The sequence below is a fragment of the Belonocnema kinseyi genome, chromosome 4 (assembly GCF_010883055.1).
Source record: "Belonocnema kinseyi isolate 2016_QV_RU_SX_M_011 chromosome 4, B_treatae_v1, whole genome shotgun sequence".
Lineage (NCBI taxonomy): Eukaryota > Metazoa > Arthropoda > Insecta > Hymenoptera > Cynipidae > Belonocnema > Belonocnema kinseyi.
In genome coordinates, this window is record NC_046660.1 from 91,250,750 (window position 1) to 91,275,046 (window position 24,297).

General features: G+C 31.7%; 1 protein-coding gene across 1 annotated transcript in view; it reads right to left on the minus strand.

Annotated features, from left to right (window-relative positions):
• LOC117171951 (CUGBP Elav-like family member 4) overlaps positions 1-24,297 on the minus strand; it is a 92,674-nt gene that overhangs the window by 9,070 nt on the left and 59,307 nt on the right. Inside the window, exons 5-10 of the mRNA XM_033359635.1 lie at positions 20,463-20,609; positions 20,133-20,229; positions 14,062-14,217; positions 12,577-12,678; positions 9,711-9,788; positions 3,361-3,519 (exon numbers count right to left, since the gene is read on the minus strand). Coding sequence (XP_033215526.1) covers positions 3,361-3,519; positions 9,711-9,788; positions 12,577-12,678; positions 14,062-14,217; positions 20,133-20,229; positions 20,463-20,609 — 739 coding nt within the window. The remainder of the gene's footprint in view (positions 1-3,360; positions 3,520-9,710; positions 9,789-12,576; positions 12,679-14,061; positions 14,218-20,132; positions 20,230-20,462; positions 20,610-24,297) is intronic.

Below are 24,297 nucleotides of genomic sequence, written 5' to 3' on the forward strand. Positions count from 1 at the left end.
TTGTAATTATTTACTAAAAAATGCTATGAATAAAGGTTTGCTTGAACTAAAGAAATATTTTTACTTGGATTATACATATGGCTGATCAGAAAATTACTTATAATCAGCCGCTTTGAAAATTCATACATAAACAGGAATTTTAATAAACAAACTGTTTCTTTCTCCACTTTATTTTCCTTATTTGGGAGTAAACTAATTACTCTCTACTACATTACTATTATTATAAATAAAAAATTGGGTCAAATCTGAAAATGGTATAATGAAATTGGAAAGATTTTGATTGCGACCCCCCCCCCCCCCCCCCCCTCCCAAAAAAATTTAATGCGCAATTGTTCTTGGACTCTAAAACCAGCTGAGAAATAATCTGCTCAAATGAAACTACCAATTATCTTGGTTCGTATCTACGAGCCTGCAGTGCAGATACGATTAATCAAAGAGAGGAGAGTGGCTCTTTCGGTTTTTTGTTTCGGTCCCCTCGTGCGGTAAAAAGGCTTCCCGATTTCATTTGAGTCTAATCGCACTGAAGCATTGAAGCCACCTTTCCAGCTTCCTATTCGACGTTGCTCGTGTTTGGGGTGAATTTCACGTCGGATGATATTACGCGAACGTCTGTACATTATAATATATGTATAGAATGAAAGGGTGGAGCGTGCATGTCTTTTCAACACTAAAAGAATCGGATTTCTCGTTTTCGCACATCAACGTTTTCGAATGTTCTCGTTATTAACTGTAGACAATACTCACATTCATTTAAATATTATTTTTACAAGAAATTATTACTTCCAAGTCTTCCTTAATTAATATTTATTAGGCAGATGTTTTATAATAAAGTAAATATATGATGTTACAAGAAATTTAAAAATAATATCATAAGAGATATATTTATTCAATTAGTAAACTCTTTCTTCTCTAATTAGTCTATTTTCAAATTTGAGACACGTAAGTTGCTTTAAGAAAGTCAGTTATTTATTGGCTAAAATTTATGCTAAATATATCGAGATTTTCATTACTCGTAAACATTGAATGTTTTTTATGGTTAATTTTGCTTATCTTCCCGGTTTTAGGTTGTGGTAGATCATTTTCAGTCAGTTGTAGTTATTGTTACGTTTGTTTAAAATCAAATAAATATTTGGTAAAAAATTTAAGAACAAATTTTTCTTGGCACGACAGTCTATTCTTTTTCTATTTTAAGAAATTTTGAACCATTCGAAGTAGTATGAGTCTTTTATGTCAACCATACAAAACCTTCTTATTTGTGATTTGTGAACAAAAACTTTTGAAGAAGGCACGATATCAGATCCAAAATTTAATCATTCATTATTTCAGTTTTAATTAGTTAACATTATTTCAATTCAATAACATCAGATTTTTAAATCAGGCAGTATTTTCTTACGCTTAATTTGCGCAACGTTCATGAAAAAACGTATTTTCTTAAAAGCTAAAAAACTTTTTGTTGACTAATTTTACTAAATTTATCATTTTCAAGTAGTATAAATAATTTCCAATCGGACTAACTAAAGCAAGTACTTCATCAAAGAAATATTTAATTGGAAATTGAAGGTAGATATTTTTTGGACACTTTAAACTCGGTTTTCTATTTACTTTGTGAAAGTTTTATTTTTAAGTAGTATGATTTTCTTTATGTTAGTTTTAAGTAGTAAAGCTCCTTTGAAGTTAGCAAGTATTGTAAACCGAAAAAAAGATTAGAGGACTGAACAAGGGGCACATTTGATGTAAAAGAGAAAATTCATTTTTAAAACAAGAAGAAAAATATTCTGTCTAACAATTTGGTTTATTTATTTATTTTCAGAAGTGCAAGTAAATTTTAGTTAGCCAGCATAAGAAGAAATAAAATATTTGGCTCAATTATTACTTTCGCAAATAAAGAGCATATGTGGGTGTCCGTATGGACTAGCCGGTATTGAATTATGTATAGGGACAAATAATCGGATAAATTCGCGGAATTTCAGGTCCAAAATGAACCCTCTTAGTTGAAAAATGAGTCCCAGGGGCATTTCTCAAGTTGGAATTTCGGAAACCCGTTTTTAGAGAAAAACGCATCTAAACTGGGCAAGTTCTATAAGCACACATGTTCCATTTTTTCTTTAAACATGAAATATACCTACTTCCAGTTACTATCTGGATATGAGTATAGTCCCAATTAATGCACTTTAAGTTCTAGTATCATTCACCACTCAAACCAAAAAATAATAATTATCACCTCGACTTAGATAGACGCAAATATCTTCTAACCTAGTACCGGCCGTAAGGGCCATTTTCATGCAAACGCCCAAATATTAAGTATTAATAGTATTTTATTATTTACTTTTCTTTGATTCTCCAGTTTTAAGTAGTATAATTCATAATATGTCAGCCATGCCGAGTTACGTTGTGAATTGAATAAGGATTTAGTAAACTGAATTCAAAATATTCTCTTAAATCCATAAAATCAGAATTTTCAATTATTCTAGAAAATTAATTTACCTTCTCGGTTCATAGAATAAAAACAAAAAAATTAAGAGCCAATAGAGAAATATTCTATGGATGCGTTGATTTGGTTAAATTTCAAGTAGAAAGGTGTGTTTTACTTCAGACTCAGTTTCTAATAAGTATTCTATTTTTAGGGTTTCGTACAAAACCCTTATAATCTTGTTTCAGTGTCTGTTTCTCTCAGATTCTGGATGAAACCACCCATCTAAAGTAATTTAAACTATCAATTCAGGAATGTCCCTTTGTGCATAATGTACTATTTGGATATCAGTGGTAAGAAAATAAGGAAAATTTGGTTACTTAAAACCCTATGCTGCAAGCTTTTCTTTTAGTACGACTTTTTTCGGGCATTGCAATAAAAAAACCTGCAAAGAATTATTTCTTTTTTGATTGAAACTTAACTCTCGGACTGATTTTGAACAATAACGCGAAAGTGTTTTGATATTTACTTTTCTGAAATCACAATAGTGGTTTTAAAATTTCTTTGAGTATTGTTATTGTATTCAAAGGGGAATAATTATTTGTAACTCACGTTGAGGTTTCGAATTTCTAGACTCTAAGTAGTAAATTCTCTTTAAATCCAGACGTAATTATTTTTAAATCGTAAAAACAGCTCATAACAAGAAAATGTATTTATATTCGTATTGTTTGTATATAAAGTTTCGAAATGGATAAATATTAACTTAACATACAATAATATTTTACAATAAAAATATAAGAGAAGAATATGCGTTTAGATTGAAATTGGTATGGTTAATACATTACAATTGGAGCTATTATTAAATAAGGAATTATTCCCCAGCTGTCTTCGGCGAGAGTGGAATAAGAATTTGAAATTTTGAGAGTTGCTTTTACGAGTTGGGTACTTACCGAAACATTTGCTCTGGTTAGTGGCACGGTCGATAAAGACTTTGGATGAGATGACGTTACCAAACGGAAGGAACATCTGCATGAGCTCAGCATCTCCAAACTCTTGGGGCAGGTGGTAGATAAACAGGTTGCAGCCTTCGGGTCCTGAGATAGAGCATCCTACCATATAAATCAGAGCACATCTAAACATCTAAACTTGAAGTATAATACTCAAGTTAGAATGTTAGTTGATTTTTGGTGAACTTCGTTTCAGAACGTCGAGTGCGTGAAAAACTGACATTGGCATTGTAAGAAACGTTTCAATGAATCCAATTCGCGCTTTTGATTAATGATGATGCTATGAATTATGAGAGTGATCGAACCGCGCGATTCTCGTAGCCTAATCAATTCTTACAGAGTGGCCGCACAATTCACTTCCGAATTTATAATTCAAAATATAAAGTTTTCTTTACAAGTGAACAAATGAAATCAGATTTTAAATGCAAATAATTCATATTCTAAGTAGAATAATGCTATTGTTATTTTTTATTGATTTGTTTAGTAGTTAACAAAACGATAGTAAACATATATAGAGGATACTAATGAAGGAAATTATTAAAAATGTGAGACAGATGGATTTTTCAAGGTTCGTTAATAATTTTGGTAAGATGTATTTTGCGGCCAGCCTGTATGATGAAAGATGAGATGCTTATGAATGAATTAAATGAATCTGATAGTCAATGATTCAGTCCAATTGAAAGTGGTCGATCGAAAAATGTCTCGATTCAATTTACGATCAGCTGGAGCGTCACGTCGATAAGAGACTCTCATTAAAAAAATATAACATTGAGTATTTATACTTTCAAATGTACGACACACAACAGAGGGATTTACAAGACAATTTAGGTGGGAGATTAAGGATGGTGGTGAGTTTAATAGTGACCATGGCGTTGATGACAAATGACATGTAAATGACTGAAGATGCTTGTGAACGATTATCTTTGACTAATGACTAGTTCGTGATCGATATATCGTTTTATAACAAACTATCAAAGGACACTCATTACAGGACACACCTAAACATCTAGATCTATGTACATCTAACACCGCGCAGACCAACGGCTATTCCATTATTATAATATAACACAATGATCTGGATTTGAGAAAAGTGTTTTATTACCGCGTGGTGATGATGTCATTTAGATGACATCATCGCGGAGCCTCGGCACGGTAGCGCCTAATAAGGACTAAGCTAATATTACTAAACTTTATAACTCCGCCGTCAATTAGTGGTGCTTACGAAGGGGAAACTTTTGCTCGTCTTACTAAGCTTCTCGACTAACGGAAACATTTAAATAATAAGATAGCTGCCATTCGATTTTCGTGGGACTACTAATCGCTATTTGCTTTCGTTCCCACTAGAAAATTGATTTCACTTTTTGGAAAAGGAAGCAATTTTCCTAAACTGGTCCCAAAAATTACCCTAATGAGGAAAAAATTAACATAAGCGTTGTTTTTCAGTGCATTTTTAATGTACTTATAATTAAATAAAGCAGAAATGCGTTTCATCCGTTAATTTGTCTTCATTGTATAGTTTCACGTAGCATAAGCAAGGTTGTATAAACAGGTCCGGTGGTTCTTGTGGTGGGGGAAGTTCCCTTGCATAAGCCAAAAAGTTTCGCGATCTTGCCACTACGCGACATTGCGTATTAGTTGAATATTGAAAAGTTAAAAAAACGTAAACACGTTTTCTAGCCTCAAATTCAGAGTGACACTGACACACTAAGAATATTGATGCAGTTCACTGCAGATGTGCAATCTCTAAGAAAATGCCGTTTGGGACATAACGACATCAATATATAATTTTTTCTGTATTTCACAAAATGTTTTTACGAAGTATTCAATCTGCAACATTGCTTATTAGTAAGTTTTTGTTATCTAGATTCTTGATTCTCGTTAAATTTCTGGCATTCAAATTCAAACGTTATTATAAATATTGACATATCTTGTTGCATTATTTTAATTGTTTTATATTTTCGAAAGTGCACTTAATTAAATTTATTTCTAATCTTACATATTATTAAAATTAATAAATTCATGTAGAAAATATTGATTTTATCATATCCAATTTTCAAATTAAACCGCTAGAACTCTACTATTGCACCACCTAGTGGCAATTTTTGGAATTAACCGGGAAGCATTAATAAAGGAACTTACCCCTCCCGACAGTCCCTGGACCTATGTACACGATCGTGAGTATAAGTAAGTTTAAGCACAACAAACTGAATTTCAATACTTAGGCCAGTGTTAAGTAGCGAAAGTTGTTCAAAGTCAGTCAGTACTGTAAAGAGACAAACTTGAAAGGTCTATATATCTATTCGATGTTCTGAAGTTCAACTATCTATTAATTGTATCAAGTGCAAAAAGCTTAAATTATAAGAACCAATATATAGATTTTAAAATCTGGAATGTACCAAATTTCAAATCTAATTTTTTTTTACATTGAATAAAATTCGGGTTAACTTGAACTTTGATACGCATTATATATTCACATTTTTTAGCTTGAGGAAATCCAATAGGTTGCAAGTGCATATTATAAAAGTTTGAGAGCTTATGACAAAAAAATTATTTAGAAAAAATTTCGCAAAGCCAATAAAGCCTAATTATACTTCATTTCTCACGTTCAGTAGTTTACATAATTTTAAGTCAGACACATTGACTTATTTTCTGAATCAAAGAAATACTGGTCATGCGGAAGAAAAATATTCAGAATAAAGTACGGGTAATTTTACGTCAAATATCTAGGATTTCTAATGAATTCTAAGGACTAAAATCCTTTTTCCAATTTAATAATAGATGTGACCAATTTTGAGTAGCAAAGATTGTTTCGAGTCAGACGGCACTGCAAAAAGATAAAATCTAAAGAACCACATAAAGATAATACAAAGATATTAATTCTTTACATTGTAGAAAATTCAGTTTAAATTTATAGTTTTAATGCGTGGTATAATTCCGCAATCAACTTTGTCGCTCTAAAACCAGTATTTCAAGGACCAGCTAACTCACGAAACGAAAAATTTTACAATGTGGAAAACATATGTAGAATTTTTTTTAAACCTTGTGCCAAACCGTCAGACTTTCATTAAAATCGGAGATGCACGCCCCTTGTTAGCAATAAACGCGTGTAATCGTCGTCTCTATTCACTGGGATGGAGTGAACCGGTGTTTTACAATTTTGATGGAACTTCCTCTCTCCGTTCCTCTCTATCTCTATTTCCCTTTCCCCTCAAATAATACTCGGAACGAAGTTGTCAAGCCGAATTCAAATTAGCGAGTGTGCCGAGGCGCGACACCGAGTTTCCGGGCGTTGACGGGGTTGGCGAATTGGCGTATTGTGGATTCGTGAAAAATGAATCATAAATCTCTACGCGTCACGGCAAAACAACCCTTGAGCCCCAAAATCAGTTTAGCGAGCGACAAGGGGCATTTTTACCCCGGCTTGTCGATATTGAATTGTTGACAAAGGTTCGTTCCCAAAACCAACACCCAGGTCTTTCAGAAACCTTATACATTTTTATTTCATGTCACACAACTCCAATTAGTTGTGTATATATTAATCTTCTTGATATAACTTTATTAACCAGTGTCAAAACAAAATATTATCAAATAATTTTTACGAAGTTTTATCAAGTAAAATTCGCATGAGATCAGTTTTGATTAAACCTAGAAAACAAACACGTCCTCTACGGGCACGATTCTGATTCTTATTTATCTCACGCACTTTTGAAATTAAAATATAAAATAAATATTAATACAACATTTTTGAATTTGGTAGAATCTATTATATAAAATAATAGATTTTATATAATTTTTTTAAATACTCATTCACAGTTAAAAGCACTAACATAAGACATGTACCACATAATTGATCATTTGTTAGACAATTTGGAAGTTTTTAAAAATCCCTACTGTTTCTCAATTTGCATAACATTTAAAAAACTGTGCGTAAATCGAAGCCAAACAGGGTTTTAATAACAATGATTGGTCAGAAAAACGAATTCAGGTCAAGCCTAGTGAATTAACTTTTAATGTAATTCCCGCAATTTAAAATTTTTTTTAAAGATTTTCGGTAAAATATGTTCCTTATATAAAATAAAATACATAATATGCTGACAACATTCAGAACACCGAATAAAATTAGAAAATTAACATGAATGCTGGTCTTAACGCTTATAATGATATTAAAGCACTTCAAAGATATATTTTCGAAATCCTGACATTCTTACAATTAACACTGTAGGGTCCGTGAGATAAAATCTTAATAAATTATTTGTGATGCAATTAATGTTAATTAAAAATATTTTTGTGCGGTAATTACCAATGCACTTTGTAAATTGCACTCTAATTTTGAGTTTCTGATTCGCGTCCTGTTTTTTCTAAATGCGCGAGGCACATTACTGAAACGCGGAGAGAAAAAAAATTATACAAGGGAGAGAGAAAAAGAGAGAGAAGTAAGAGACTTCGATGGACAGACGAAGAGAGAATCGTTGTCGCGGTAAACTTCCCATTATCCTACGATGTAACAACGGGTCGCCGCTGGGCGTAGCGGCAAAGTAATTAAAACTTTCGTTTTATTTGCATTATCTCATTGTAAGGCATCGTATATTCTAATAATGGGGAGTTGTTAATTGCAATTAGGCGCTCACTCGGTATCTCAACCCTCCCCTTTGCCGCTTCGTTTCAACGCCTTCTCCTTTGCCTTTAGTATCCTCGCTTTCTTTTTTGAGAGGGAGTCCAATTTTCAATCACAAAGTATCGCACGTTAAGTGCTGAGCTTATTTTCAGATTCTGGGGTATTTTTAATGAATTATTATAAATATTGAATTAGACTATATTACTATTTCAAGGGTTTTAGCTTGAAATTACTTTAACTATGTAGCTTTTAAAGCTATCAATTAAATGTTTTCATCGTGCTAATTGTATATTTAAATTTTATACTACTTAAATTTTTTGATATTCTAGAAACCAGTTTAAAATTGAAATAAGGTTGGAAATTTAGTGTCTTTAGATTAGCAAGTGATTTTAAAAATATGGAAGTTTTGAAACCGTAATATAGAATTTTGCGTAAAACAAACTATTGAAACATAATATAGGATTCTAAAGCCTCTGGCGTATAGAGGATGGAGATTTTAATGCTTGGATCTAAAGGGATTAAATTTCCATTCTTTTGCAATAAACTTATGTTGAAATTTTAATTGTGCTGGATCAAAATGATGAATTTCGAAATAACTCAATTCAAGTATTTAGCTTATTTCAAAACTCAGGGTGTTTATAATTAGTGAATAAACTTTGTAATTTGAGTTTATTACTGTTTGAAGCGTCGAAACTCCAATTTGTTCTGAGTGTTGAGCGTTTGGATTTTTAACATTTAAAATGTTGCAAGAGTGCAAATATTTGAGCAGCACACATTAATGTTCAATTTAAAGGATTGGATCATTATTATACGTAATTTCATAATGGTTCAATTGTTTTTACTTTAATTTTTTTGTATTTTTGTGAGGATTGTAGGTATTCATGAATATAATATTTTTGAAATGCTTCATATTTTCTATCATGAAGCTATTAGAGCTTTAAGGTATTTAAGTTGATATATGAATGGAGATTTGAAGGCTTTTACATTATATTTTTTATTTAGTTTTTTTTTATTTTGAAATTTCGAACTTCAAAGTAAAATGTGCCGAAATAGAAAATTTTTAAATTCAAATAGCTGCAATGAAAATTATTTTATAATCTATTTAGACTTTTTAATCTGACAAGACTCATTTATTTTGTAGTGAAATTATTTAAAATGATTATAAGTTTCAAATCGTCTAATTTGGATTAGAATAGATATTCAGACGCTCAAAAATTGTAATTTTGGGCCAGTATAGACCAGATATATCTGGATCTGTATAAATTTAAACCTTTTAGATCGAAATAGGTTGGCGATATTTATGCGATTTTTTAGAACTTTTAAATTCTGTCCACCGCAAGTTTTTAAGGCAGTAGTTCTAAAATTTTTATAGTTGGAATTGTTGGCCAGAGGTCGAAGATATTATTTATTCTTATTTATTTCTAAGAAGAATGGCAACTTTTTCCGATAAAAATACTTTTGGGGGATTTTACTTTTCACACTAAAACAAAAGTACTTTGTGTTCAGATCGGGATGCCAGTTGCCTAATAAAGGAAATTTATACCTCATTCGATTAGAAATTAGGAAATTAAGAAAGGAAAGTGACAACTTTGGAATTGGTGGAACCGGAACTACAAAAGGGTTACGATACTCGAGTTAACAATCAACAATTAAACGTCAAATGAACATGTGCACTTACCTTCTCTCTGTGTGGGAGCCACAGCAGTCATCGGCTGAGGAATGGCTTGAGGAAACTGACCGTAGACGGCGGGATAAGCTGCGACAATAACAAATGACAAATACATCATGATCTTCACATCGAGACATTGCGAGCATGCTGGCACTTGCCTTCGGTTATACCCCACAAAAATTTCATTCTGTATTAGAGTGGTTCAAAAAACATTAATTTTCAAAAATTCAGGATGTACTTTGTTATTTTTTTTATCTCATAATAAAAATTAGTTTACAAATTTAAGAGAAATGGGATATTGACTAGAAGTTTCCCAATGCGTCTTTGTTTCCCCTATAATAAAGCACGAATTTTGCACTACATTAATCGTAACATAAATGACTAGCAATATAAAATATGGAAAAAATTATAATTTGAGTTACAAAGTGACTAAAAGTATTTACATTTATATTTTGATGCTTTACAGTAGGAACTAGAGAACAGAAAAGATATTCAGGAAGTGTGGAAGCTTAACCTCTAAAGCGTCATGAGAAGACTGTTTAAAAAAAATAATAACATTTAACACTACAAAAAATATTAAGTTGTACAAGCTTCTATTGTTGAATGTTAAATGAACAGATATTATATATTAAGTATTCTTTAAACAATTAATAACGTTCCAAATATTTATTTCAGAGAAAATTGCAATCAATGGAAATTGTGCAGATTTGCAAGCAAAATCTGGCTGTATTGGTAGTGGATTATTATAGATAATAAATTATCTCAAATTTTAGAGGAAACGAAGAATTTAAACTACTAACTTTTTTATGATTTAGAAAAAAATATATCATAGTACACCGTAAATTTTTTACAGTTAATATGTTTTAAACCACCTAGTCTGTACATGCGGAATAAATATGACAAAAACGATCCTCTTTATACTTTTTTCAAGAACAGAGTCGAAATAATTTATAATTAGCGTTCAAGTTCATTTTAAATATTATATTTGACACTCTGAAGAAAATGATTCCTTCGTTTTCTTGCAAAATATGCATACCATTGTTTAGTAGGCCAACAATGTGTCTGATTCGAGTTTCCACTCACAAAAACATTCTCACTTTTATAATATAATTATTATTTCTTTTTCTAAAAAGTTCTCGGCGTGAATACTATTTTCGCGTCTAACAACATATAATGAAAAGCTTTGTCGCCCTTCTGGAATTTAGTTACGTATCAGCACAAAGCCACTTCTAAGTTGTAACTGAATCCCTTTCAAGAGTGGTTGCTTTGTTAGTAACATTTTCGAAACGAATCGAATTCTCTGTTGCAGGGACCCTTTTTCCAATTTATTTTTATTTTTAGATGAACGGATCCGCAACTGATACGTGATATCATTTCAAAGTTGAACCACCTACTATGAAAGTGGATCTCAATAATTGCAGGCACGGTGTCCAAACTCAAATGTTCTATTCAAATGAATACTTTCGTGTAGTTATGTAACAAACCCAATTAAAGTTTTTTTAACCGGAACGAACTACGCAAATTTGCGATTGAGAGGTGATTGGCAAACATGGTTATAGAGTTAATAATTCTATGCCAGTAAATATTAAAATTCACGTGATTGATACCCGCTTTCAGTGGACACGTTGATGACTGGATCCTTCGGGGGATTCCCTGACAGTAATTGATTCTGTCGGAGTAAACATCGATTTAATATATTCGAAATTATGAAACTCGATCCGCATAAACAGGGAATAAATATTTGCTCGCGTACAAACATATTGATGTGGAATTTCGAAAGGATTTACCATATTGAATTTGATGTGATATTTACCGTTCTTTGCAAATAAAAACAACAAACTATAATTTTACTTTTAAAGCTTCTTATTTATTTAATAAATAACTAAAAAATTAGAATTTTCCTAGTTCGACCTTCCATGCGCCCATCCGTGTTTAAAATCCTAAATCATGACGATTCGAGAATCACCACCCAGCTACTGCCATCGGATTGGTTTTAGGGATAATTTAAAATCCGATTCTTTCAGAAATATTAAAAAATGATACCCTTTTTGTAGTTTATAAAAGTTAAAGAAACTTGAAAGCTCAGTCATGAGACAGATTTCTGATAAAATATTAAACATTAGGAGATGAAAACGTGCATGATGGGGAATGAGTTTATAATCTAGACATCTAGACATTCGACTGGTTTGGCAACACAGAAGGAAAGCATGATGGACTATGAAACATGTTCATGCGTCCAGCCTGTTTGCATGCAAACAAGACCAATATGATCACGTGGTTACGTGAGTGCATGCGAAATCGAATTTTTCGCAGCTAAGTGGTTTAAGCGTACGGTAAAAGCGTAAAATCGCCAACATTCAATCTCCCTACCCCTCCTCTCACCAACTTCCATATACGCAAATGTTCTTGTAACTAAGCGAGCAAATAAGGAAAAAGAAGTGCGAATTTTAAACGCCTCAATAGTTAATTGAGTTCGACTTTTATTGCAATCACTTTTATGAATCAAAAAAAGATTATAGAATTCGTTCATAATGGAAATAAAATATCAAATTCAATGTTTGGGAATTTCGTTCATGAATTTCCATGATTTTAGATTGGACCAAGTAAAATAGAAAATTCTTAAAATCAATTTAATCTTTGGCGGATGAGAGAAAAATATTGATCTAGATATAAGTTGGCTGGAATAACTGAACACGACATGCTAGGCACTTAAAAAACGGTGCATGAATTTTAACTGGGAGATCAGGCACATGTCGATTTTCCTATTCTATGTATACAGATTGAGGGTATCTTTTGCGATCTGTTTTTTAAATGTGGTATCACTACGTCATTTTTTGTATGATAATCATGAAATCTTGAAAGGAAGCCAACTTACCAACTCCAGCGTAGGGCTGCATTCCAGGATACGCGGCGGCATGTTGGAGAGCCGTCTCCCCATTGGGCAAACCTTGAGCTGGAATGGACAGATGAAGGGCATCTACATTTCAGTAATCTCAGCTCTTATCACAAACAGGATTTATTGAAGCCCCTGCCGCACATACGTTTTCCAATCTACTTTAACTTTATAAATTTATTCATTCATTCGATAAAAATAATTTAATATCTTTTAATAATTTCCTATATCAATTTTTATCCCTAATCTGTATAAACGATTTGTCAAATTGTAAAAACGCCAGTCATGTTTCGACCAGACATAAGTGAAATCGATATGTCGAAGTTGTGTGACTATCAAACAAGTCTCCAAAATTGTTTTTATAAAACTGATATGTTTGTTATAGAGACTCTAGAGTGATCATCGAATACAGGAGGGAGCGAAATCACCAGAAGGGAAGACAATCTTTACATAGTATCAGTTGCAGGAAGTTCAACAGGGTTCATTTTCATCATAAAGTATGTTGATAGGGGAATTGATTTATCTTGAAATATATTAAATTAGAAGGCAATGTCGATATTAATTTAACACTTCCACTACTTTTACAATTCGAATAGAGATATGGCAATGAACTGGCATGATAGAGCTTTATCATTAACTTTTCTAATTAAGGGATTTTTTATTTTGGTTGCGCCTATAATCGTTGCGAAAAATCGGCGAAGCTAAAAAAGGGAAAGTACTAGGCGTCCTGAAATTTCGTGACGAGACACATACTTTGACTTTACAATTGAAGGCTGAGAATGACAACTATATAACGACCAATTTTTCGTAATTCCGTCTTTAATGATTTCAAGTAAATTAGGAAACTATTTATCGATACGTATTAGGATCATGTAAAAATGATTTTTCCTTTTACCCGGAAAATTTAATTTTAAAATAATGGGAATAACAAATGGATAAGGACCAAGCCAGAGAAACAAAATGTGAAACGGAGTTCCAAACGTGGATCTATGGTATTTCTTGTTTCAATATGGAAATTATTTGTTGTATGGTTTATGCCATAAATTTTATTTATGTTAATTCATTCGGTTTAATTGTAATTTGTAAATAATGGCATCATAGTTTTATAATTTTGACTAAATTTTTTATCATGTGGTTTATAAACAATTTCATTTTTGGTCCTTAGTCAGTTGTCATTCTCATGTCTTCAAATGTACTTTTCGGGTACATATAATGACATCGTAGATTAAGCCTTGGGTCTTTTCTAAACGAAGACGGAGTTGCCAGTTTTTTGGACAAGAAGGTATCCACTATAAATTTGGAGGGATGTGGAGCTGTATAAGGGTTGAGTGTTTGCCAGAAGGTAGGTAGGCGCCTTGCAGAATGTATAGACTTGTACTCTTTATTGTATAGCTGATAATGAGAAAGTAAGGTAGATTGGATGGTATGTGCGCAGGGGCGGTACTATGCGCTGGAGTTGATACTCACGTCCCGGGTAAGTCTGAGGAATGCCGTTGGTATAGACTCCTGGATCCGAGCCAGCAGGCTGGCCATTTGGCGTTTGCGCAGCCATGTTGAAGTTTGGCATTGTCGGCGAAGGTAACGAAGGTATCGCTCCATTGACGGGCTGCCCTGTACCGGTACCTACGACCAAACCTGATCAGTAAACACCGATTATACTCATGTTCTTAAATACCGATGCTTGTCTCCCCTGTCAGTAGCAAGATAACTATGTAAAATGCACCCCATGGTCATTATACTCATATAAGTCAGCATTTAGTCGATTTACCGATCTCATGATCACACATCGAGTTAACGCTGGGGATTTTTGGTGCAACCTTTCCCTTTTCAGGAGATCATACTTATTTTATTGTCATTTATTTGACAATTATTCCTTATTTGGTCAGAATTATCTATAAACTGGTCGGAGTTATGTGTAGAAAATTAGCGCGAAATTAGTAGCGTAAGACGGGGCTAAACGGGATTTTTTAAGCTTTTCTTAATATATTAAATGATGGAATTAAAATGAGATATTAATGCTTCGAATCTGCAATATATCTAACTTTTAAGTACACTGAACTGGAAATATTTAATTTGGCCAAAAGGCTTTAGTAATAGCTTTTCAGTAATACCAAGTTTTAGAATATCATCTTTAAAAGCCTATATCATTATTTTAGAGATAATTAAACAAATATGATAAGTACGAACATAAAAATACGTGTTTGTAGTTAACAATTCCAACGTTTCCTGGTTAGTCCCGTTTCTATTATTATAGACGTTTTTCTTTTTTTTCTTTAGAATTTCTCTTTAGGAAACTCTAGTAAAAATTATTTTGGTTAAGTATTTTTGCCACATTAGAATATAATTGTATATTTTGTTACATTCTATAAAATATTATTTTGTTATAAAAAATTAACGCTACCTTTAAAAAGCACCTTTTTCTGTTTTATTTAACACCTCTGAACTATATTCCTAATCATTATTGAGAAAACCTTCACTTTGTGACTTCAAAAGCAGGAAATAAAACCCACACACATAAGAGAGGCTAAAATATTCGAACATAATATTGAAAAAGATGATTATCTCGGGAAGGCAATTTTGTTCAAAGAAATAGGATTTAAAATAAATGCTCGACTCTCGTTTGAGATCCGATACCATACTAATATTTTTCTTTTCAAAGTCGACAACAAAATAATCACCTTACTCAAATGGGCTGAATAAATTCTATAGCAATTTAAACCCCTCTTGTCAATCTCTCTGCAAGCTTCTTAAAAAGCAATCTGCTTCTCAAAAGGGGAAGTCGCAAACAGAAATTGAATAAAGGTCATAAATTGGAAAATTATATTTTTATATTATAATTAAAATACAAGTAGCAAAATGCTACATAGAAAAATCTTCATGATGTACATATTAATTCAAGCAAAATATTTTTATTCATAATATTAAAAAAAAATGATTACTTTTTGTATCAGGAAACTAGTAGTAAAATGAAATAAATGAATAGAAAGAAAGAATGACGAGTAACAAGAAACAATGATGTGCTTTTTTATACCCTGAAGAAAATTTTAGTAGTATTTAGCAAAAGTAATGGCAACAAAAAATAAGTATAATTATAATATTACAAAAAATAATCACTTGATGTCTCAGGGAACCAGTAGTAAAAGAAAAGAAATGAATACAAAAGAAAGAATGATAAGGGATAAGAAACGATGATTTACTTTTTATACCCGGAAGAAAATTTTAGTAGTATTTAAAAAAAAAGGAATGGCAATACAACATAAAAGCTGAATTCTCATTTCCCTTGAACGGATAAGGACAATTTTGACGTGTGAGTCTATATATTACGGTTTCTGTAAATGTTTGTGTGTACACCTGCCAGTTCGGAGTAGGCGAGTTCCTCCGTTTCAACGGAAATAAAACTACGGCAGTAATCTTAGAACGAAATAAAATATTATTTCCCTATCAAATTGTATTACCTTCCGCTTCGACAAAACTCAATGCGAGCCAGCCAAGAGCCGATTCCCGCATTTATTTCTTTGTCTTTTTCCCACCAGAGTTATACTTCCTTACTTCCTCTTTCTCTTTCTTGGGCATTCGATAAAGTTTTGTGGCCCCAGTAATAGGAGCCGTGCCTCAGCATCAGCGTATATCGGCTTGAGGGATTTCGTTTCCGCAGCACTGGAGCCTTGAAGAAAGATCGCAGAAAAATGCTCTCGTTTAGAGCGTTTCGAGATACCGAAATCTTTTACATTCCAGGACTTTTTTAGACTCTGAACTGGGAAAGGTTGCACGACACTCAAACTTTCACCCGTTCCACGTCCCTTCCACCATCAAATATTGATTTTTCGATTTCTGTTGAAGTGAAAAGATTCCCGGCTTAAGATAGATGTCGTACCAAAAATCATATTTCTGAAAAAACAGTTTTTCTATCATTTCTAGAATCAATACAATATTACTTATGTTTTCATTCCAAATAAAAACCATCATTTCTGAAATTTATGAAAAAATTTATTGTAGCAATATTTTCTGAAATTGATTTGTTCTTTTTATAGTTTCGGTCGCTTATTTGTTTCAAAAAATCATTGTCTACAACTCTTCTATTTCCAATCTTGAAAGTAAATATTTCTACGGCTTAAATCGTTAGAAAAATTCATTAAAAGGGAAAAATTGTTTAAACATACCAATTCCATTTTAAATCAGGAAAAATGTCAAGAAAAGTTTAGGCCATGGAGTCAGAATGGTTTTTTATTTGGATATATCTATATAGAGTGAAGATAAAGAGACGCGTGTTTCACAGTTTAACGAAATCATTTTATTTTTTATTTTTATAATTATTTGATGATTAAATTCAAATTCTTAAAAAATTACAGACTTTTTTTCAAAACACGCCATTATTGGAACGAGTACAGATATTTGAGATTTCATTCAATATTTTTTTGTTCTAAAATACATTTACATATTTGGTAGTATGTACTACATATCTCTTGAGTTTCGATTTTGGTAAAAAACTGCTTCACATTAGAAAATATTATTTTAAAAAATATTCAGAAAAAACGTTACACAATTTAAAAAGTTCTGAAAAATACTACTTGATCTTTTTTAATAGTGTGCAACGTTTACGAGAAAAAGAATTATATAGAAAATCATTTCCGGCTTCAATAATGGTTTAGGTCGCAAAGACTGATTGGATAACTTTTTTAAATTAGTAGAAACGTTTTAAAAATATTGGAAAAAAATAAAAAGGTGGGCTTTTTATAAGAGCTTAACATTATTGAGGATGGTAACATTTTTTTAATATATTTTTTTTTCATGCTCGTGAACGATGCAAAATGTAACAGAAGAATAGGATGCAGTTTTTTATAACTTTTATAGATGTATAAAGTTTTATCTGAACATTGTTTTTACCCTCCGTTATTTCAGAGAAAGATTAAAAAGTTCGATTTATCAAATGCAATTTTGTTCAAAGTGAAGAAGTGGTTTACCAAAAACGATACTCAGAGGATAATTAATGGATATTAACATCTATCTCCCTGAAAAAAACTTTTGAAGGGGTGTTGAAAAAAATCCACTTTCAATAATTTCAGAAAAACAGCCGCCACTTAGTCATTACAAATTTTTCTTAAATTTTCTTCGAATCAATTGCAAGAGCAAGAATTTTCACGTCGAATAATCACAGGAAATCTCAAATATCTATGCTTATTCGAAAATACTAGATTAAAAAAAAATCATGTTAATGTTTGAGAGTTTACAGGTAATCTTCGAATGATTGTAATAAATAAAAATGTTTATTAAACTGTAAAATACATGTTCCTTCATTTTTACTATAAAATTATACATCTAAATATAAAATCATTGTGACACTCTAAAATATAAACCTCTCTGTCTGATTTGAAATGGAATTGGTCACAAAAAAACGATATTGGAAAATTATTTACTTTTTTCAAAATTGTAAACAGTAGAGATGTAGGGAATTCCCCCCCCCCCTCGCAAAAATAAACCGTGTTTTACAATCATCCTATAATTTTTAAAAACTTTGTAATAAGCGACTGTACGCGAAATATATGTTGCAAAATTTTGTTTAACTTATTAATTTTTTGAACTTTTAATCTTTTTTTTTTCATAAAAATTGTATTTTTAATTTTATAAGATATGATTTATAATATAATTTCAATTCTTAAAGTCATAGACAATTTTTTTCCAGACATCAGGTTTTTGGCACGGCAACTACCCTCAAGGAAATTTCATGTTTAGGAGTTATGCGATTTTCTTGCGAAATTTGTTTTTCAATTATTCTTATGATTATTTTATGGTAGAGGGATGATTGCACATACTTAAAAAAATTAAATTACTAGAATAGGGGTGGAAGACAAGGTTGCTCAATTTTTTCGAAATTTTTGGATAGGCGAATTTGCGTAAAGCGCACGTTGGGAGAAAATGGGTATAAAACTATTATCCCATAGTGAAATACAAGAGACATTAAAAATTATATTTAAACAACTAATAGTTGCTCTTCAATATCATATTTTAATACAAAAAATATAAATTTCTTTCTCTTTTAACAATTCAGTAATTAAATGTCTTATCTTTGAATAAAATAATGATAAAAACTTTTTTTGCATTAATTATTGTATAGGCAGTCAAAGTTATGGTTATAATCCATGATTATTTCTTAAAGTAAAAATTCCAATTAATTTTCCTTCCCGAGTAAGTCTTTTCATTGAACATTCTTGTCTTTTCTAGGCGCGCTGTAATTTCAAGAGAATCTTTTTAAAACTTCAATAAAAAATAATTAGAATTTTGGGAAGTTTTCTGTAATATTTTTCTTGAAATTAGAGATTACTGACATTTTTAAAAAGTTGCTCTTTGATTTCTACTCTCCATTTGTCAATAGGAAACCAGTTACAAAACGAATCATTGTGGAGGAATTTTTAACAGAATTTAGAAATTATACCTGATTTTGGTAATTGCATTCTAGATTAAAATTAATATCCTATAACTAGGGTAGACGGCAGCAAAGTTGTTGATATAAACTGAATAAATTTGATAGAAAAATACAGACTTTCGTCAATTTTCAATCGGCTGATTTCGTTTTTAAACGAAGTTATCTCTAAATACATTGGCTATATACCTTCCTTATGTTATTTTATCAATTAGCTACAATTTTTGTATACATAATTTCTGCTTTAAAAATCCGCGTTTTCTTCATTTTTTAACTGTGAGTAACCGCTTTTTAAAAAAATTTAAATAATACCTACTATGGCGTCTACAATTGTTGCCTGATAAAGTGTCTTGGTTAAAAAGGTTTTTTCTAAGTCATTCGCGATCAATTTCTCACAAAAAAAGGACATCCATTTTTTGTCAAGTAGTTAAGTTGTGAATTTGTTAAAAAAATTTTGGTTATAAAAAAGAAAATTATTTCTCGTTAATGAAATAGCAGAGAGAACGGATTTTTCCATGTAATTAAAAATCCATTTGGTCCAAAAAACTAAAACTACTGGTTGAAAATTGAGGTTAATATGTCTGTGTTTATAAAATTTATGTAAATAAAAAAATATTTTCATCCGGCAAAGTCTCCTAATAAATAAGGTCTTTCTGGGGAGTCATAGTCCATTTCGTAAGAAAAAACAACATTTATTTATTGCCAAGAAACATTGAACTAATTACGTTGAAAAAACAGAAGTATTTGCCAGTTGACATTTTTTTGAATGTTGTGACCTGGAATGTCTTGATTAATTTCATGATGTCCTTCATAAATATAAGTAGTTGCCAAAAAAGGGATTGTATGTTAAAAAAGTCAACTTCGTTGTTCAATAGACAAAAAAGAAAAGAATAAGTTGTATTGGTGCTCATTGTGTATCCCATTGTGGGCTGATACAATATACCCTATTAACAAATACTCAACTAGGAAAGATATCTTACAGAAACGAGAAGTCTCTTTAAACTGAAGATATTGAAAAATAATATGAATTTCAAATTTGACAAACTGGTTTCCGTTTTGAACAACACGAGAAGGTGAAACAAATTACCGGAAGTAGGTGGGACGACGGGATTCGGCATACCGTTTAACGCGTGTGGGAGTTGTCCAGCTGCCAAGGCAGCCATGGGATTGATGTATGTTCCCTGTGCCGTCGCGGCAGCCATGAGTGCCGCCTGCTGCTGTAAAAGCCACAGTATCGTTAAGGTGCAGTTAATTCAACTAATTAAACTTAAATTATAATATTTAACTATCAGAACATGCAATCAAATTGTCCCCATCTGTATTTTTGATGGTTCTCTCATAAAATCAACAATCCGTGAAAAGAAAAGCATGCAGTCAAAACACCTGGACATCTTTTGATCTATTCGTTTTCAATAATTTAGAGTTCGATAATCCTGAGATTATTACTCACTTGAGCGTAAGCGGCGCCATATGCCCCGAATTGATTGAAGACGAAGGGGTTGATGAGGCCCATGTTTGCAGCTGTCTGCTGCATGCGTCTTAATTGTCTTTCTTTTTCAGTGTCTGCAAATTTTACTACTAAGCTGGATGACGCACCCTGCAACAAAAATTAGACAATTTTATGAATAAATTATTTATTACAAAATATCATTATTCTTAGGTAAACATTATTCTAAAAATTATGAACAGATTGATGTTAGAGGCCGACCATAAATTACGTGACAGCTTCTTTGTTTAGTGGTGGTGGGGGGGGGGGGGGGGGGGGGGGGGTAGGGAAATGTTACGATCAGCTAAACAGTAGGAGGGTGTATATCGATACTTTTGAGTAATATTTGTCACAAATAAACATTATAGATAAGATACTTATAAGTAACATACTTAAGGAAATCTTAAGATTTTAGCATTTTTTAAAAGATTCCAATGAATTTAAATTTATTTCAAAAATTTGAAGAGATTATAGTGTATCTTCAAGATTTTAGAGCGTTTAAAAATATTTTAAGAAATTTTTAAGAACTTTAACAAATTTCAAGGGATTTCAAAATGTTTCACAAGATTTAAATTTTTAAAAGAAATTTCATGGAATGTAATCAGGCATCACTTAATTTCATGGGATTTCCAAAAATTCTATAATATTTTTATTGAATTTAAAACAATTTGTTCACAAGCAATAGAAGGGATTTTGAAGGATTTCAAACTATATTTCAAGATATTTTTAGTATCTCAAGATTTTAAAGAAATTAGAATATTTACAGGTACTTTTTAAACTATATAATATAGACTTGGCGATCTACTTTTCTAGATTTAACGTCAGATTATGCAGAAAGAAAAAATATTAACTTTTTGTAAAGGATTTCGTTCTTTGAAATTGTTGTTAAAAATGTTAACACGAGACATTCAAAAGAATATTTGAGAAAAAATTATTAATTTAGTTTTATATTACATCTTATAAGCGTTTATTATGATCGCAATTGTTCTTTGAAATACTTAGGTTCATGCAGCACTGCCAGTTTACGTTTAGATTGCCTGGATTTACGGCGAAGGCCACTACAAGCTATGCGCGAAACCGTGCGTAATTCAAAGTTCAAGTGTAACTTTCTGGCGCGCAGATTAGACAGACCTCTTAGCATTTAAATTCTAGGCGCCATTAATTAATAGTCTGTTCTTTAATCCAGGTCCTCAGTTCATGTTTGAATATTTTAAATCAGTTATGAATTAATTAGTCCACGTGTATTTTAGGGTCGTAAGAAAAGGATCTTTGTGACAATTTGGTTGTCTGGAGCTGGAATGAACGCATCACTATTCGCACCACAAGAGTAGTTTGCACATCGGATGTCCCGGGAGAGGAAGTGACAGACGTAGTGAACGAGGTTAGGGTGATGAAATAGGTTACATAATCAGGCGTCTACGTATAACACGTAATCCATGTATTAGATAGATGAGAGGTTAGATGGTTTAATATGGTGAGATTATGTATGGGCCTCGATTATAATGGAACGTGGTACATTAACTCGCTGGCGTATTTAGGATGCATGTCAGTTTCGCTTAGCATGCCCCCTAATTTACTCCGTCATCGCTTTAATAAGCTATTTAAGGCACAAGTAAGAGGAAATTGAAGGTGACTATTAAGACAAGATCCTACCAAAAAATAATATAGAAAGAGGTAGGGAAACCCAGTATGAGATGGGTAGAGAAAACATTAAAGTCCTAATATTGGTAAATGATGAATACTGAAACATTCATTTTAATGATATAGCAATGAAATAAAACGTTGTTTCGTTGGTAGCACTTCCTTGTTTGTGCTCGTAACCTACAAGTAGAAACTAACACAAAATAATATATTTTCGATGAAAATCAAGAGAGTTAATCTTCAGGCAGTTTTTAAGCCAAGAGTATGATGAATCGAATGAACCAGTGAAATAATATTGAAAGCAATGTATTACTTTAATTTCAATAAGGAACCTCTAAACCCTTATGAAAAAGAAGTACTGGTGAGTATTTGATCCAGTAATTTTTTCGCGAAAACAATTGGATTTCCAATACTTATTCGCGGAAAAAGTATTAGATCAAATAACCAAAATACTTCTTTTTCATAAGGGAATGTTATACGTTTTAAATTAAAACCATAAAAAGAGTAAATTCTTGTAAACCTTAAGGATGCCGAAATGATTTTGATTAAATCGCTTTATTATATTTTCAAAAAAATCAAAGCTATTTGTTTCATTTTGAATTTTGCGTCTAATTTTCCAATGAATTTGAGAATAGACAAGTTCCTACAATCTTCTCTGTTCAATATGCATTTGTGTCTGGATTTTATATCCATTTTCCGCATTTCATTCTGTCCTCGTTCGGTTTTTCTCTAATTTGATTTGTCTACTACATTCGATTCAATTTCATCCTCTTCCATCCCTATTCTATTTCACGCTCATCCGACTTTATCTTATTTCTTCGATGCAAAAGATTCCTAATCACAGGCCCTTATCAGAAAAGCAAATAAGGTATATCACATCCGTGGCTATTTTCTTAGGTTTGAAATAATAATAAGTATATATCAATAATTTGTAACATTATTGCTTGCGCCATTATAGTTTTTTTGGAAATTGTAAAATTAAATCGGTTTAAATTTAATAGTTGCAACTAGCCTGAAAGATCAAAAATATGTAAAACAAAGTTAATTTACTTACAATTTTTCTCAATTATGTAAAAACATTTAAATTCAATACCTAATATTATTTGCCCCGCGAATAAAAGAAAAGCAAAACTTTTAAATAATTGCATCCCCATTAGTGAAAAAATAGACGAAATCCATTTCTTTAAACTTTCAAGAAAGACAAGCAGTTTCTAATATAACTTACACTTTTTGCACAGGTAGTGAATATATTACCACACCTTATAGGAAAGCGTGGACAACGTTATTCTTCGTTAATTATAAGTTATGCTCGAATATTTACAGTAAACATTTTCTAAGATACCTTCATAAAGTAAAATTCGATTAAGGTCTGAAAATATTTAAAATAAAAGTCCTTCGCTCTTTATTTTACTGGTAGATACGGTGTAATTGTGTTTCAAATGGAAGAAGAGGATGCATTTCCTCTTCTTGATAGTCTTCAACGGAACGAGTAGTAAGGTTCTGGTGCACCAGGAAGCTTTCCATTACCAGAACTATGTGGCAGGGTGGCAAATGAGAAATGTTAACGTTCTTGTCGTAAACTTACAAAGAATCGCAAAAGCCGAGGTCGCCTTATTCCGTAATGATCAACCAGGATAAGGTGATGGCCGTGCAAATAGGCTCCTGTGCTAGATAGCTTATTAGCGAAGACTTCAAGTCTAGCAGAATCTTAGGAATTATTTTGGGACCGTTTTTCATTCCACCATTTCTCTAATTCTCTTCTATAAAGCTATGTGGATGTGAAAACTAATGAAAAATAAGTTTCGACACTGAATATGCATACTAGCCTAAGTTATACACGGTTTATAACAAATGGTAATCTTTACACTGATCATGCAAAATTTTGTTTTTGCATAATTGTTCCAAAATACCAATTCGTAAGTATTTTTTCATATTCTTCATCGGTTGAAAAGACATTCTATTTTATAAAGGTTTCTTTAGCTGAAAAAATTAGATTTATATTATGCGTATTATTTTAATCGTTTTATTTTATTAAAGAACAAGCTCATTTGTTATACAATAATATAGGTTGTAAGTGGAAGCTTACGTAGCGGGTACCACCCGACTCCCCCCTTCCCCGATTTTAAATTATTCATAATAGTATTATTGGGTTTTTTCC